The sequence below is a fragment of the Leucoraja erinacea genome, chromosome 23, assembly GCF_028641065.1.
Source record: "Leucoraja erinacea ecotype New England chromosome 23, Leri_hhj_1, whole genome shotgun sequence".
Classification (NCBI taxonomy): Eukaryota; Metazoa; Chordata; class Chondrichthyes; order Rajiformes; family Rajidae; genus Leucoraja; species Leucoraja erinaceus.
Genome location: NC_073399.1, coordinates 15163948 through 15179661, shown reverse-complemented (window position 1 = coordinate 15179661; position 15714 = coordinate 15163948). Strand labels below are relative to the sequence as shown.

General features: G+C 41.2%; 2 protein-coding genes across 2 annotated transcripts in view; both read left to right on the top strand.

The window, feature by feature from the left end:
- LOC129708267 (transmembrane channel-like protein 7) overlaps positions 1-3722 on the top strand; it is a 37028-nt gene extending 33306 nt beyond the window's left edge. Inside the window, exons 14-16 of the mRNA XM_055653912.1 lie at positions 423-578; positions 1637-1715; positions 2897-3722. Of these exons, the coding sequence (XP_055509887.1) occupies positions 423-578; positions 1637-1715; positions 2897-3007 (346 nt within the window). The 3' untranslated portion in view covers positions 3008-3722. The remainder of the gene's footprint in view (positions 1-422; positions 579-1636; positions 1716-2896) is intronic.
- Positions 3723-7493: 3771 nt separating this feature from the next.
- LOC129708266 (E3 ubiquitin-protein ligase rnf213-beta-like) overlaps positions 7494-15714 on the top strand; it is a 131950-nt gene continuing 123729 nt past the window's right edge. Inside the window, exons 1-6 of the mRNA XM_055653911.1 lie at positions 7494-8127; positions 10653-10824; positions 13061-13372; positions 13930-14080; positions 14453-14676; positions 15309-15554. Of these exons, the coding sequence (XP_055509886.1) occupies positions 10666-10824; positions 13061-13372; positions 13930-14080; positions 14453-14676; positions 15309-15554 (1092 nt within the window). The 5' untranslated portion in view covers positions 7494-8127; positions 10653-10665. The remainder of the gene's footprint in view (positions 8128-10652; positions 10825-13060; positions 13373-13929; positions 14081-14452; positions 14677-15308; positions 15555-15714) is intronic.

The following is a 15714-nucleotide window of genomic DNA, read 5'->3' as shown; positions in this document are numbered from 1 at the left end:
CTTTTAGGCCTCCAGCTCCATCGATGGAAGGCCACAGAGCGCCCGGAGAATGTGATCTGAAAATTAATCACATCTCTGGCAAGGTACGAACCTGAAAAAAAGTTTCCCCTGATCCCCTCGCCCTCCCCCCACATAAAACAAACCGGGGAACATTAAAACAAACTTTTAACAAACACTAATGGAAAAACGAACAGACTGCCGGCGGAGCAGCCATCGTACAGCACCCCTGGTGGTTTTGTAAATTGTCCCTGGTGTGCGTAGGATAGTGCTTGTGTGGGGAGGGATCGCTGGTCGGCACGGACTCGGTGGGCGGAAGGGCCTGTTTCTGCGCTGTATCTCTAAACAGAACTAAAACTAAACAAATCTCGGAGCAGAATTATGGAAGTGAGAATGCCAAGTTTGACGAGTCTTTCTCTCCCCAGGGTTCAACCGTCCAGGGCATGTGGCCCGTTTCGATATTATGAATCAGCTTGGGGAATTATTCCAGAGATGGTTGGAGGTCTTCCACAACAAACACAGAACGTCCTTAACTACGTTAAGTCAGAAGCCTTTTTGTCGATACTGATCATGGTTTTATGGTAAGAATGATGTATAAAAACAAATGATCGTATAAAATTAGGCTAAACAAACAAGACTAACTGTTTAACATTTTAAATCACACAGAATTAATAGTGTTCGAAAAGAGATTTGTGACTCTTTTACTTTTATGGTGCAATTATAACAAGGTGCTTTTAATCGTTTTAATGTAATCTCAATAACATTTACTTAAAAATGATCAGTTTTGTGCATGTTGCGCATATATAGAAAAAATAACATCAATCAAATAAAATTCACATTAGAATTGTCTTACATATGTCGTGTATATGAAAAAACAACTTCATGAAAAAAAACTGTCCAATTTAGATAGGTAATTAACACATTACAGCCTGGAAATATAGGAACAAGCTACAAGAAATATGCATAGATTGAATGGTTTAGCCTGTTTGATTGCTGAGTAAATTATCTTTTTGAAAAACATACGGAAAAGGTATATAGGATATCCACCATATTATCCTGATTCCTTTGAAAATTAAGCAAACCAAATAATGATATTTCAGGTTAAATAGTGAATTAATATTACAATTCTGAATTGACCGTGTAATCTCAAGTGGCCTCACGTTCATGGATATTGTTTGAACCTCAAACTGAAATGGCAGCATTAAACCGTTGCTTTTATATACGAAAAATGGCTCAGCGATGGAGTTGCTGCCTTACAGCGCTAGAGACCCGGGTTCGATCCTGACTATGGGTGCTGTCTGTATGGAGATTGTTTGTTCTCCCTGTGATCTGCATGGGTTTTCTCCAGGATCTCCGGTTTCCTCCCACACTCCAAAGACGTATGGGTTTGTAGGTTAATTGGCTTGGTATCATTGAAAATTGTCCCTAGTGTGTGTAGTATTGTGTTAGTGCGGGGATCGCTGGCTGGCACGGACTCGGTGGGCCGAAGGGCCTGTTTTTGCGCGGTATCTCTGAAACTAAAAATATCTAAAATTAAAGTTGAGATCTCATAATTTTCTCAGGTGTTACATGTAAATTGATAATACATTAATGAGCACAACAATGTAATTGCATTTCTTCTTTTCTATCCTGGTAACAGTATGGTGCTGACTACTTTTGTTGCTTTGGTTCGAGCTAACAGAAGGACTATAACCCGGCTGAAAAGGCATTTAGCACTGGTAAGTACAAAAGACGTGTCCCAGTCATATGAGGCAATAGTGAGATCACATCTACATTGCTGTGTACAGAATCACTCTCCTTATATCAGAAATTATTTCAATATATAGGAAGCAGTCAGAGATGGTTTAATATTCTGATATGTGGATTGGGTAGCTTATCTCATAATGAAAGATTGGACAAGCTGGACTTGTATTTGCTGATGCTTAGAAGAATGAGAAAAGATTTGAATAAAATATTTAAAATCTAAAGTGATCTTGACAAGGTGGAAGTGAAAATCAGTGGGGTTTTTTGTGATATCACGGTGTACCGGCATCTTTAAAACCATTGATCACCCGCACACTAGTTCAAATCTGACTATGGGTGCTGTCTGTATGGGGCTTGTACGTTTTTCCCGTGACCGTGTGGGTTTTCTCCGAGTTCTTCGGTTTCCTCCCACACTCCAAGGCGTACAGGTTTGTCAGTTAGTGGCTTGGGTTTGTATACTTGGTATAAGTGTAAATTGTCCCTAGCGCATGTAGGCTTGGGTCGATATGTGGGGATCGATGGTCGATGCGGACTCTGCGCTGTATCTCAAAAACTAAAAACTAAACTAAGATTAACGAATGTTCTCTTGAATAGCCATAGTCCAAGAGAAAGCTGATTCAATTTAACATGTTCAGTTTAGTTCAGTATAGTTCAATTTAGTTCAATTTAGAGATACAGAATGGAAACGGCCTTCGGCCCATGCATGCTGACCAGCGATCACCCGTACATTAGTTCCATATAATCCACTAGGGGCAATTTACAGAAGCCAATTCACGTACAAACCTGCACGTCTTTGGAATGTGAGGAAACCGGAGCACCTGAAGAAAACCCACGTGGACAGATAGAGAACGTACAAACTTTATATGGATCGCACCCATAGTCGCTGGCACAGTAAGAGAGTTACCCAAACGTTTGACATTTGAAATTTCTAAAGATAGTTCACTTAGAAGGAAAATAATTTAAATTGTTTTCAGATAAATATTTTGTGGGAATCAGTGTCACTATTCTCAGTTTTGCTGCATTAAATTATCTATTTGTTTTTTTTTTCTATGAACATCTTTTGCAAAAGCTATTTTCTTGAAGACTGTGGAGTATATAATCCACTATGGAGTGTAAATTCAAATATTCATTCATTGCGAACCATTTGTTTCTCTAGGCGGGAAAGGATAAAAAATATTTGGTGAAAAAACTATCAACACATTCTCAGCATCAAAGAAATATTCAAGACAATTCTTCCAACAGCATTGAAAACAATAATGAAACTTGATTCTTCCCACAATGGAACTTTTTTAAGGACCAAATGAAAGCATAGTCTGGTGTGAGCCAAACTGTGAGAGGGGAAAGACTGCTGATGCCTTACTCATTGTACATAAAGAACCTTTGATGTTGGTCTGATATACATCTTCCACCTTTGCTGTAAATTGCCTTGCATATTCTGTACATTGTTTTTTCACAAAGTCTTTCCTAGATCACCAACATTTGTATGTGTCTTTGGTCAATAAAGTTGGACAGCAACAAACTCAATAGCTTCAGGAAAGGGAGATTCAGAATTTTATTTAGAAATCCTGAATAGTTTGTATGCAAAGTATTTCTGAACCTTTCTAAACCATAAAAACACAAAGAACAAAAGAAAACCCTATAATGAAGCATCAGAAGATATTCACAAAATATTTTAAACAAGTAATTGCAGTCTTTTAGAGTTTGTATTGGTTTGGTTTGGTTTATTGTCATGTGTACCGAGGTAGAGTGGAAAACCTTTGGTTGCTTGCTAACCAGTCAGCGGAAAGACTTTACATGATTATAGTGGAGTCAACCACCGTGTACAGGTACAGGATAAAGGGAATGATGTTTTGTGCAAGATAAAGTCCAGAGAGTGGTTGATGAGAGTGGGGGTGAGACCGAATGATTGAAGAGTTATAATTGTGAGGCCAGATTAATGAAAGTGGGTAGAGGAGGAGAAATAGGTGGAGTAAGGTAGCGGCACAGGGGGAGATGGGGGGGGGGGGGGGGGGGGGGGGGGGGGGGGGGGGGGGGGGGGGTATGTGGGTGTGTGGTGAGAAAGGGGAGAGGGGGATTTGTCGGGATGACCTAAAATTGGAAAATGTAATGTTTATACCGTTGTGTTGTAAACTACCCAAGTGGAATACAAACTGCTGTTCTTCCAGTTTGCATGTGATCTCACTCTGGCAATGAGGAGACCCAGTAAAGAAAGGCCAGTAAGGTAATGGGAAGGGAAATTGGGAACCACGGGATCCAGTAGGCCACAGTGGACCAAGTGCCAGTGTCCGATGAAACGGTCGCCGAGTCTCTGCTTGCTCTTGCCAATGTACAAGAGCCCACATCAGGAAATCTGGATGCAGTAGATGAGGTTAGAGGAGGTGCACGTGAACCTCTGTCTCATTTGGAAGGACTGCTGGGGCCCCTAGGTGAAGGAGTGGGAGGAGGAATAGGGACAGGTAGTACATCTCCTGTGGTTGCAGGGCAATGTACCTGGAGAGGGGGTGGTTTGGGTGTGAAGGCATGAGTGAACCAAGGTGTTATGGAAGGGGTGGTCTCTGCGGAATGCGGAAAGTAGTGAAGATGCGAAGATGTGACTTGATGGGATTATGTGTACATTTTTCTGTCTCCATCTATATTATGTTTCAAGTGATTGTCTTCTTCAAATGAGATGCAATTTGTCATAATGCATTCTGATTGATTTTCTATGATCCTTAAGAATTAAAGAGTAGAAATGTTTAAATCATAATATAAAGACATCGCATTTGTAAGAGGCCTGGGATATCCGCACACTGCTAGGCCTTGACCTAAATACTTTTAAAATCCTGCCATAGTATATGGCTCCACCATCCCTCTGACTGTGTTTCAGACAGTAGCCATCTTCAGTATGAAAAATATTCCTCCTCACATCTCATCCATGTCTCCTACCTCTTTTTAACGCCCTTCTGCTGAGGCAAAAAAGGATTCTCTCTCTCTCTTCATAATGTTGCAAATCTCAATGGCGTCTCTCTAAAGCCTTCTCAGGTCCTGAGAAAGCATTCATGGACGGCTTGATGGAAGGCCTCAGAATAAAAGGATGTAGCATTAGAAAGGAGATGTGGAGAGATTTGAGACAGAGGGTGGTGAATCTGTGGAATTCATTGCCACAGACAGCTGTGGAGGCCAAGTCATTGCGTGTTTTTAGAGCGGAGATGGACAGGCTCTTGATTAGTAAGGGTGTCAAGGGTTACGGGGTGAAGGCAGGAGAATGGGGCTGAGAGGAAAAGATAGGGCATGATTAAATGGCTGAGTACACCCGATGGGCTGAATGGCGTAAGTCGCTTCTATAACTTATGAACGTATGGTGTTGCAGGTCAACGTTCTCCTTTCTCCTTTCCTCCTCCAATGATTTATCTAAAACCCTTGGGGTTGCTTTCATCCAATGTAAGTAATTCCTCAACATTGACCCATCAGATTCACCTGTAGAATGTATCGACACATGTTCTTGCTGCAGTGCAACTCTGTTTCAAGCAGTGCAGACTAGCTTCGATGACGAAGAGTCTCAAACCATGACCGTCAACCTTTGCATAGATGCTGTTCGACCAGTTAAGGACTTCCAGTACATCTGTTTTTTATTTCAGATTTTCAGCATCTGCCATTTTATTTTCACGTAAAGCAACTGGTTACCCATGGACATAATCAAGCAACTCACTGGGCTCAATATACAATGTTCCCGCGCAAACATCCTTGCCTGGCATCAGTTCAGTAGGACACTTCCTACCACAAGCATTAAAATCATTAAACTGACAAAGCAGCTAATCACATAATATAATTCTCAGAGACGAAATATCAGGAAACACTTAAAAAATATATATTATGGAATATTATTATTATCTTCCCCTTAATGTTGAAGCAACCATGTTACAAAAAAATCTTCCTTTCTGTTGTGTAGACGTTGATTTACAAATTAATTTAGAGATGAAATATGCTTTTGAAATCAGTTTCAGGAAAAGAAAACATGTTTAGCAACATCTAGGGTTGAGTAACTCCTTTAGACACTTACTTAAACCTTGCCTAACCAGATGTAACAGTTTAAAGTTTTGTTTCACTGGAACTAATTGACATAAGACTATTTGACAAAGAGGCAGAATTAGGCCATCGAATCTGCTCCACCATTCAATCATGGCTGATCTATTTTTCCCTCACAACCCCATTCTCCTACTTTCTTGCCATAATCTTTGACTCTCTTACTAATCAAGAACCCTTACTAATCTCTCCGTTTTAAAAATACCCAATGTCTTAGCCTGTGTGTGGCAATGAATTCTACAGATTCACCGCCCTCTGGTTAAAGTAATTCCTCCTCATCTCCATTCTGAAGGTGTGCCCTTTAATTCTGAGGTTGTGCCCTCCGGTCCTAGACTCTCCCAGTACAGGGAACGCCCTGTAATAAACAGGAATTGCAGATGCTGATTTATACCGTAGATCGGCACCAAATGCTGGAGTAACTCAACGGGTCAGGCAGCATCTCTGGAGAAAATGGATAGGACCCTTCTTCAGACTGATGAAAGAGGGTGTTTGTAGAAGTGACCAAAAATGAGAGAATTCAACATTCATACTGCTGGTTTGTACACTATGCAAGCTTACACTGAAAACATCCAAACGAGAAGTTGGTGCGACTTGGGTGGGGGAGGGATAGAGAGTGAGAGGGAATGCTGGGGTTACTTGAAGTTAGAGAAATCAATATTCATACCAACCATACGGTAAGCTGCCCAAGCGAAATATGAGATGCTCCCTGGTTAACTCATCCCTTCCCACCCAAACAACCCCCTCCCCAGGTACCTTCCCCTGCAACCGCAGAAGGTGCAACACCTGTCCCTATATTTCCTCCCTCAACTCTGTCCAGGAACCCCGACAGTCCTTTCAGGTTAGGCAAAGGTTCACTCGCACCTCCTCCAACCTGTATCCGTTGTTTAAGGTGTGGACTCTTATACATCGGCGAGACCTAACGTAGACTGGACGATCGTTTCGCTGAACATCTTCGCTCAGTCCGCCTGATCTCCCGGTTGAACTTAGCGGGTCAGGCAGTATCTGTGGAATGCATGGTCAGGTGTTGTTTTGGGTCCGGTTTAGTCTTAACTTAACTTAGAGAGTTGAGTTCCCACCAACCAACGATGACCCTGTCCACTAGTTCTATCTTACACACTAGGCACAATTTACAGAAGCCAATCAAGCTACAAACCTGCACTTGTTTGGAATGTGAGGGGTAACTGGAGCACCAGGAGAAAAACTACGCAGCCACAGAGAATGTACTAATGCCATACAAAAGCATCCATAATCAGGTTCAAACCCGGGTCTGGCACTTTTAGGCAATTTTACTGCTGCACCACTGTGCCACACTGTCTGAAGAAGGGTCCCATCCCAAAACGTCAATTCTTCATTCCTTCTTCCCTACCTGACCCTCTGAGTTAAACAGGGATGGGGGAGAAGGGTTAAAGGGAGAATGGGAAAGGGGAGAAGAGAAAAGAGGGGGGGGGGGGAGGGAGGAGGGGAAATGATGCAGGGAGGGATGGGGAAAGGGGGGAGAAAGGGGAATGGGGGCACATCGAGAAGGGGCACAGGGGAGAATGGGGAAAGTTGGGTGTGGGGGGTTGTGGGAAGGTAAGGTATTGTTAGTTATCTAAAAGTGGATAATTCAACGTTGCTCCTGCTGGGTTGTAAGATACCCCAGCAGAAGATGAGGGGCTGTTCTTTTAGTTAGGTTGTAAGCTACAATAATTTTTGAACACTGTGCCTGTGATCTGCTGGTAACTGATAGACTTCATTTCAGACATATACTCCCTCTCCCTGTACATCTAAATGAGCTAATCTATCGACCTTTAATTCCACCCCGAGTTGCTGCAATCTTTTGTTGATTTGATTTCCTCTCGTTGGGAAAACGAAACTCAACAGAGAGCTTAGGAATCGTGTGCCAATTTCCGCAGCTTCTCTCAAAAAAAACCCGATGGTGACTAAATAAATAAGAATAGTACGCCGTTACTTGAATAAATTACGCGGGGTATTATTTTAAACGCATTTCCTCTGGATAAAGTAGTTTTTAATGCTGATATTGAGACTGCTGTTGGCGTTTTAAAAGTTGCTCCAACTTGGAGACGGCCCCTAAGAGTGACTGCGCCTTTCCGGGGAGCGATTGGTCAGAGCGGCTGTTGGAAGATATTTGATTGGCTGATGACGGTATGTATCAAGGGAAGTTAGCCAATGGGAATCCGAGGGATTACAGGTACCGGGCAGATTTCGAGGGGCTGGAAGGTACATGTTTGCCGAAGAATCCAGGAGACAACTGCGTGGGAACGAACTGCCTGGCACTGAAGGTAGACACACAATGCTGGAGTAACTCTCCCACTTTAACACCAGGTAAGTGTCCAGGGTATTTATTCACACGAAGTGCACAGTCACTGGGTGAGTTTGTTTTTGGAAAAAATAAGCGTATAAAACTTATAAAGCACCTAATGCAATATAAAGGAACTGCAGATGCTAGTTTATACTGAAGATAACAGATACAAAATACATTGTCACCTCAGTTCTGTCCCTGTTGCAATGCTTTTGATCCTGATTTGGAAAATACATCAAGACTCACGATTGATGCTACCCTAGCAATACACTTCCGAGAGGATGCGATCCTACAAACTGAAGCAAATATTGAAATCCTCAAGGTTTATCCATTTTCTTCATGTTGTTGTTTGTATGAACTTGCATCGCGCTTTGATATTTTATTTCCTGCTTAAACTGTAGCTAGGCGTGATGCTTCCCCATTGATTGGAAAATATATTTGGTCATCAGTGGGTGTCAATCAAAACTAATTTCTTACAGGGTCTTGCTGAGAAAGGGATGAGTAGGAATTCATACTCATTCCTGATACGATTCTTAGGAACATGAAGATAAGCTTCGGAAAAAAATGTTTGTTCTCAACAGCAAAATGTAATTATAAAATGGGGCAATGCAGATACAGATCCAGATATCAAAAATCATTAAACATAAATGCGTTTTATAGCATGGCTGAACCAGCTTGTGTTTGGAGAATTAAGTGTTAATTGGATACTGTAGGGTAATTTGCCAATATTGGAGAAGGCAAACGTAATTGAAACTCAAGGAATAAGGGAAGCGACTATATCTGTAAATTTTTTAAGTTTCACTTTCGTTTTCTCGGCTCTAACTTTAATAATGTGACAGCAACATGGCTCTGTTTATAGAAGAACACGGCAGAGATAAGTGCGAGTTGTTGAATTTGGGAAGTCAAACCAGGGGAGGACATTCATAGTGAATGGTAGGGCTCTGGGAAGTGTTGTAGATGTGAGGGATCTAAGATTACTATCACATAGTCACCTGAATGTGGCGACACAGTTAGATACGGAGATCAAGAAAGATTTTGGTACATTAACCTTCATCAGTCGTGGCACAGAAGTCGGAATGTCATGTTACAGTTACCTATCCAGCCATGTTTTCCAGAGATTCTGGGACAGGGACATTCATTATACACTTTGTGATTTAAAAAAAAATGTTAATCTGGTGGGATGTTGATCTGATGTAATGTATATTTCATTTGCAAGTTAATAACTGTTAATAAAGGACATACACTTAGAAAGGAGATGAGGAGGAATGTATTCAATCGGAGGGTGGTGAATCTATGGACTTCTTTGCCATAGAGAGCTATGGAGGCCAAGTCATTGGATATTTGTAAAACGGAGATTGACAGATTTTTGATTAGTAAGAGTGTTGAAGATTATTTGGAGAAAACAGGAGAATGGGGTTGTGAGTAAGATAGGTCAGCGATGATTGAATGGTGCAGTAGACTTGCTGGGCTGAATGGGCTAATTCTGCTCCTATGAATCATAAACTTATGGGTGTCATGGTGGCGCAACGGTAGAGTTGCTGCCTTGCAGGGCCGGAGATCTGGATTCGATCCCGACTGCTGGTGCTGTCTGTACGGAGTTTGTACATTCTCCCCATGACCGCGTGGGTTTTCTCTGAGATATTTGGCTTCCTCCCACACTGCAAAGACGTAGGTTAATTGACGGTATAAATGTAAATTTTCCCTAGTATATGTAGGATAGTGTTAAAGTGCGGGGATCATTGGTCGCTATGGACTCGGTGGGCCGAAGGGCCGGTTTCTGCGCTGTTTCTCTAAACTAAACTTTACAAACTTTGAATAATGAATGTGTAAGAAAAAGTAATATCCTTCTTTATTTAATTTTGATTGGAATTGAACAAGGTAACAAAAGGGTGTATTGGAGAAGAGAATTGGAAATCTTTGTCTTGACCAGGTCTCGAAGAGAATCCGTGGGAAACAGCAAAGTAGATTAGATATTCTTACCTCCTGTTTGGGAATATGTTGGTGGATGGTAATGTAAACATGAAAAACTTTAGCTGATAACGAAGTTTGTTTACATTTCTGAGAAGTTACAGTGGATCAGCCGCGCCCCCTACTGCTAGTAGCGTAGATACGTTGTAGTATATGGGAGGCTTATGATCAGGTCGGAAATGGGCCTCTTGAAAGATGAGATAGAAAAATGTCAAGATTCCCTTGCTTTGTGTTGACTTGTAGTAACCATCTGTTGTTGAATAAGATTAGCATAAGCGAATAATAATGTTATGACTAATGAAATAATTGGTACCCATTTAGTAGATAGTATATTTTTGTATAGCTGTATCTAAAAAATTAACAAAAGTTATTTACTGCACAGTAAAACTGTCAGCTAATTCTGCTGCAAAGTCAGAGAACTGGTGAGCATCTCTCCATGATATCCTGCAATAAATAAAGTCTCTTGAAGCAAACCTGCGATATCTGTAACTTTTTGTTTTTCCTTTAATTTCCCTCTAAATTAATTTCTTCCACAATTAGATATTATTTCAGTGAAAAGAACATTGTAAAACCTTTTTAGATGCTGTATTGAGATGGAAGACCAACTTTCTGAGGTGCTCCCTGACCTCCAGAAAACACCTCTACCGGACTCACTCGCTGATCACCCTTCTCTATCAGCACCAAGCACTTTGGAGCCTGCTTCAACTGCAGTGGAAATTGAAGACTCTGATTATGCTGCTACATCTGAAACTGTAAGTGAAGACCTAATTCCTCAAGTGTCTACCACTTGCAGGCCATTAGCTACTAGCAAAACAGATTCTGTGTATTTTTTGGTTTAAGTTAAGGTAAGATTCAAGTTGAGGTTTATTATTGTCACATGTATGATGTACAGAGAAAGTCTTGTTTTGCATGCTGTATAATCAGATTAAGTAATACAAAGTGCAATGTCCAAAAGGGAATAGTGGTGAATCAGACAGTACTCTTCCCTATGGAAGGACTGTTCAAAAGCCTGATAACAGAGGGGAAGAAGCTGTTCCTGACTCGTGGTGGTGGTGCTTATTTTGCTGAATGTCTTATATAAAAGCATCTGCCTTCTAGAACTCAACTGTTCCAGGCTAGTCACTGTGACAGGCATGATTCTATAGCAAAATAATAGGGTGAAATTGATAGACACAAAATGTTGGAGTAACTCAGCAGGACAGGCAGCATCTCTGGATAGAAGAAATGGATGATGTTTCAGAACGAGACCATTTTTCAGACTACAGTAAGTCTGGGTTAAAACGTGGTCATAGAACTGGCGAGCAGGAGGAATCACAGAGGAATCACAGAGGGGGAGCATCCAAAATGATGTTGCATGCCATAAATTAATGTAAGAAAAGTTGTCATCGAGCTGGTTCACTGAAACCTCATGTTTATACAAATATGAACCACCACAGTTTATTATGTCAAAATAAAATCCCGATGTATCATTAATCCTGGATGGCTGGATACAGTTGAGGATTGTGTAACAGAACAGTCTCATAAATGCACAGTGCAACCTGTGTAATATTAAGCAACATTAGTTTTAATCCCATGATAAAGTAGTCAACTCAAAAGCAACTTTTGCCATCCTGATGGAAGCTCTCAAACGCAAACTCTGTCACCGCTGCCTTCTGTCTTTCGGACATTTTCTGTTTCTATTCCAGAAAAAGTCTGGGCACTTTACAAAAATGTGCAATCAGACAAAACATGGATGTTGAGGAAATATTGGCAGTCGAAAATTTAGTTTGCTGTGAGTTGTGCAGTAGCAGGAAAGAGAATGCTAATACCCCCAGGGATGCAGTCGGTGTGGTGTTGCAATATTTCTGTGTCCGCATTGGTTTCTTCTGGATGCTCTGGTTTCCTTCTCCAACATCCCTAAGAAGACCCATAGATCAACTAGCTACTGTAATTTATCTCTGGTACAAATAAGAGGTGGAAGGATCCAAAGTGGAGTTAGTGGAAACAAAAAAAACTACAGATACTGGTTTATACTAAGATAGACACAAAGTGCTGCAGTAACTCAGCGGGTCAGGCAGCATCTCTGGAGAAAAAGGATGGGTGGTGTTTCCCTGAAGTAAGGTCCCGACCCAAAACGTCAGCCATCCTTTTTCTTCAGAAATGCTGCCTGACCCGCTGAGTTACTCCAACACTTTGTGTCTGTCCAAAGGGGAGTTGCTGGAGATGTGAAAGAGAATCAACTGCGTTGCTACCTGGAAATAAAAGGAATGGGACTCATGGGATTGCACTGCTATGGGCTTGCATGAACCCGATGGGCTCAAAAGCCTCTTTCATTGTAATTAAGTTGTTATGCATTTGAATGAGGAGGTCTTGGCTCAGTGCTGGGATCTCCTATCTGACATTCAAAAGGCAGCTGTGGAATAGTGAAATGCTTGAACATTGACAATGTATTTCAGTAAGGGAGAGAAATAAACAGGGTGGAGAGAGTGAAGGTGCAACATCTACTCTAGAATATAAGGAAAAATGTAATTTTTCCCCAAAAATTGGTACGGTGGCACAGTGGTAGAGTTGCTGCCTTACAGCGCCAGAGACTCGGGTTCGATCCTTACTATGGGTATTGTTGGTATGGAGTTTGTACGTTCTACCCGTGACCTCCTTGGGTTTTCCCCGGGTGCTCTGGTTTCCTCCCACACTTCAAAGACAAACAGGCTTATAGGCTAGGCCATTTGGCTTGGTAAAAATGCAATTTGTCCCACAGTAGGAAGGAACTGCAGATGCTGGTTTAAACGGAAGATAGACACAAAAAGCTGGAGTAACTCAGCTGGACAGGCAGCATCTCTGGAGAGGAGGAATGGGTGACATCTTGACCCAAAAATTCATTAATCTCTTCTCTCCAGAGATGCTGCCTGTCCCCTGAGTTACTCCAGCTTAAGTATCCTAGTTGCTGCTTTGTAGTGTGTACCATTTGTGGTTTATGCCGAGTAATTTTTTTAATCTGATTTCCAACAGGGGACCTTGACCAATGAAGAGATCACAGTGCTGTCCGAAATACCATTGGGATTCCCAGCAACATCTCCAGCAGATTCAGCTACGCAGTGTTTCTTTAATCAAGATTTAATCTCCCTGGAACCAGTGCCCCACATAATTGAAGTTCTGGATGTGTGCGATATTGATATTGACATCACCAATGATCCTATGTCTAACCCATGTTCGATCATTGGGAACGTGTCAACTTCAGAAGAAATTCCTTCTTCCACCTTTCCGCAGAACTCGAAGGAAGAACAATCTCAACTGCTCGAGTTTAGAGAAAAGTGTAGTGAGGTACAATATATGGATTTTATTTTTGTCATTGCTTGGAAATTTTGTGAGTATATCCATAGTAAATATGCAACTCGGAGAGGGTCAGCGTGAAAAAAATATCTCGAAGAGGAATTTCTGTCAATTCGGGTGGCCAAAGCAACAATCTACAGGGGTGTTTTAGATTTTTTTTAAATGCCTCAAAGTGCTGGAGTATCTGTACACTGTGGATGGCTTGTTGTAATCATGTACATTATAGCATTTTTCTTTAACTAGATAGCATGCAAACAAAATGTTTAGTTTTTAATGTCAAATGTACTGAAGTGTCTAAAAACAAAACATTTTTCTAACAAATTCTCCTTACTAAACACTTTGCATATGTTTCCTTTGGCTTTATACCTGTAGACTAACACATCATTTCTAGCTTTTTAAAACCTCGACTCTTGAAGAAGAACATTTTTTAATTGAATATATTTGTGTAAAGTGAAAAGTCAGACATTTCGTATTCTACCCACAAAACCAAATCTGTTACAGAACAGTGAGCTTTCAGGGCTAATGAAGTTTTATTTTGTGTGATGCAGAAACACAGAAATAAGAATGACAATGGGGAACCTTGTGTTGTGTTGGAAACATCACCTTGTCAGCCTGAGAAAACATCCACTGTGGGTTCCACAAAAGAAGAGGCTGCAAATCACCAATTTGAGGTTGACAATCCTGAACAAACCACAGAAGGTAGATATTAAAATCATTTTAAGAAGTGCAAGTTATAGAGACATTTACAAATGAAGGGACTAGATTATGTGTACTTCCAGATTAAGTCTGATGGTAGGACAGAGTTAATGCAAAATGTACTTAACAAAAATATTGGGAATATGTTACTTCAAAGTTGTGTAAATGGCCTGCATTAGTCGCTTGAAGGAACATGCAGTCATAGTGAGCAACCAATGTACTCGGTTAAAATTGTAGAGTTTTGTTGATGAAGTGGGCCTTTGCTACCCAAGGACAACAAGTACACGCACATGGACATTAGATCCTCTATTTACACAAAATGGAGCAATCATGATGGAGTGAAAGGAGATACTTCAATTAATTTTCTGTTATCAGATGTGATGAATGTTCGGGCTCATCCAGACGAGCAGAATAAACCTGCCGTTCAGGAAACGTGCAGAGGGTCTGGTGTTGAACCTTCAAGCCTGAGTGGTGAGATTGGAATTGGTGGATTGGATGACAAATCGAAAGCTGCTTTTGCAGATAACAGCAAGCAATCACCTTCCCAAATGGAGACGGGCATCAGCACTAACGTCGGGGCATCCAAGCGATCAAAGCGGGTATGTACGGAATAATTCCAAATCTGATATTATTCTGAAATCAAAGGCTGGAAACATCAGCAAAGATTATTATACTGATCTAAGTATTCTCAAAAGAGATACAAAAAAACTGCATTTGCCGGTTCAAGATAGATGCAAAGTGCTGATGTAACTTGGTGGGTTAGGCTGCATCTCTGAAGAATAAGGATGGGTGACTTTTCAGGTTGGGACCCTTCTTCAGACCCCTGATGAAATAGGTTCCCGACCAGAAACGTCACCCATCCTTTTTCTCCAGAGATGCTTCCTGACCACTGAGTTACTCCGGCACTTTGTATCTCTCTAAGTATTCTCATGTTGCCATCATATGGTGTCATTTTAACTCTTCACATTCCAAAAAGATAGGCATGGGGAAAAAAAACCCATTTGCGTTAAATAATCATGTTAGTAATCTACAGCATTTAAAGTCTAAAATTTCAACAAGCAGTTTTGTCAACGTTCCACTTTTTACATGACATGATGGGCCGAATGGACTAATTCTGCTCCTATCACTTATGCCAGTACTGGTGCTGCTTCATAGACTACCCACAAATCCAAATGTATTACAAAACACTAGGGATTCGGGAGTTGAGTTATTTTTCTCTTTTGTGATGCAGAAACGAGCGAAGAAGAAAGGACAGAATAATGGAAAGCCTGAGAAACCATCTTCTGTGGATTCCTCAAATAATGTGGAAACGTGCAGAGGATCTGGTGGTGAACCTACAAGCCTGAGTGGTGAGATTGGAATTGGTGGATTGGATGACAAATCGAAAGCTGCTCTTGCAGATAACAGCAAGCAATCACCTTCCCAAATGGAGACGGACATCAGCACTAACGTCGGGGCATCCAAGCGATCAAAGCGGGTATGTACGGAACAATTCCAAAACGGAGTTAGTCTGGAATCAAAGGCTGGAAACGTCAGCAAAGATTATTATCCTGACATCGCCATCACAGTATAGGTGATATTTTAACTCTTCACATTCCAAAAGGATAGCAGCCGAAAAGAAAAATGATGCATTAAAT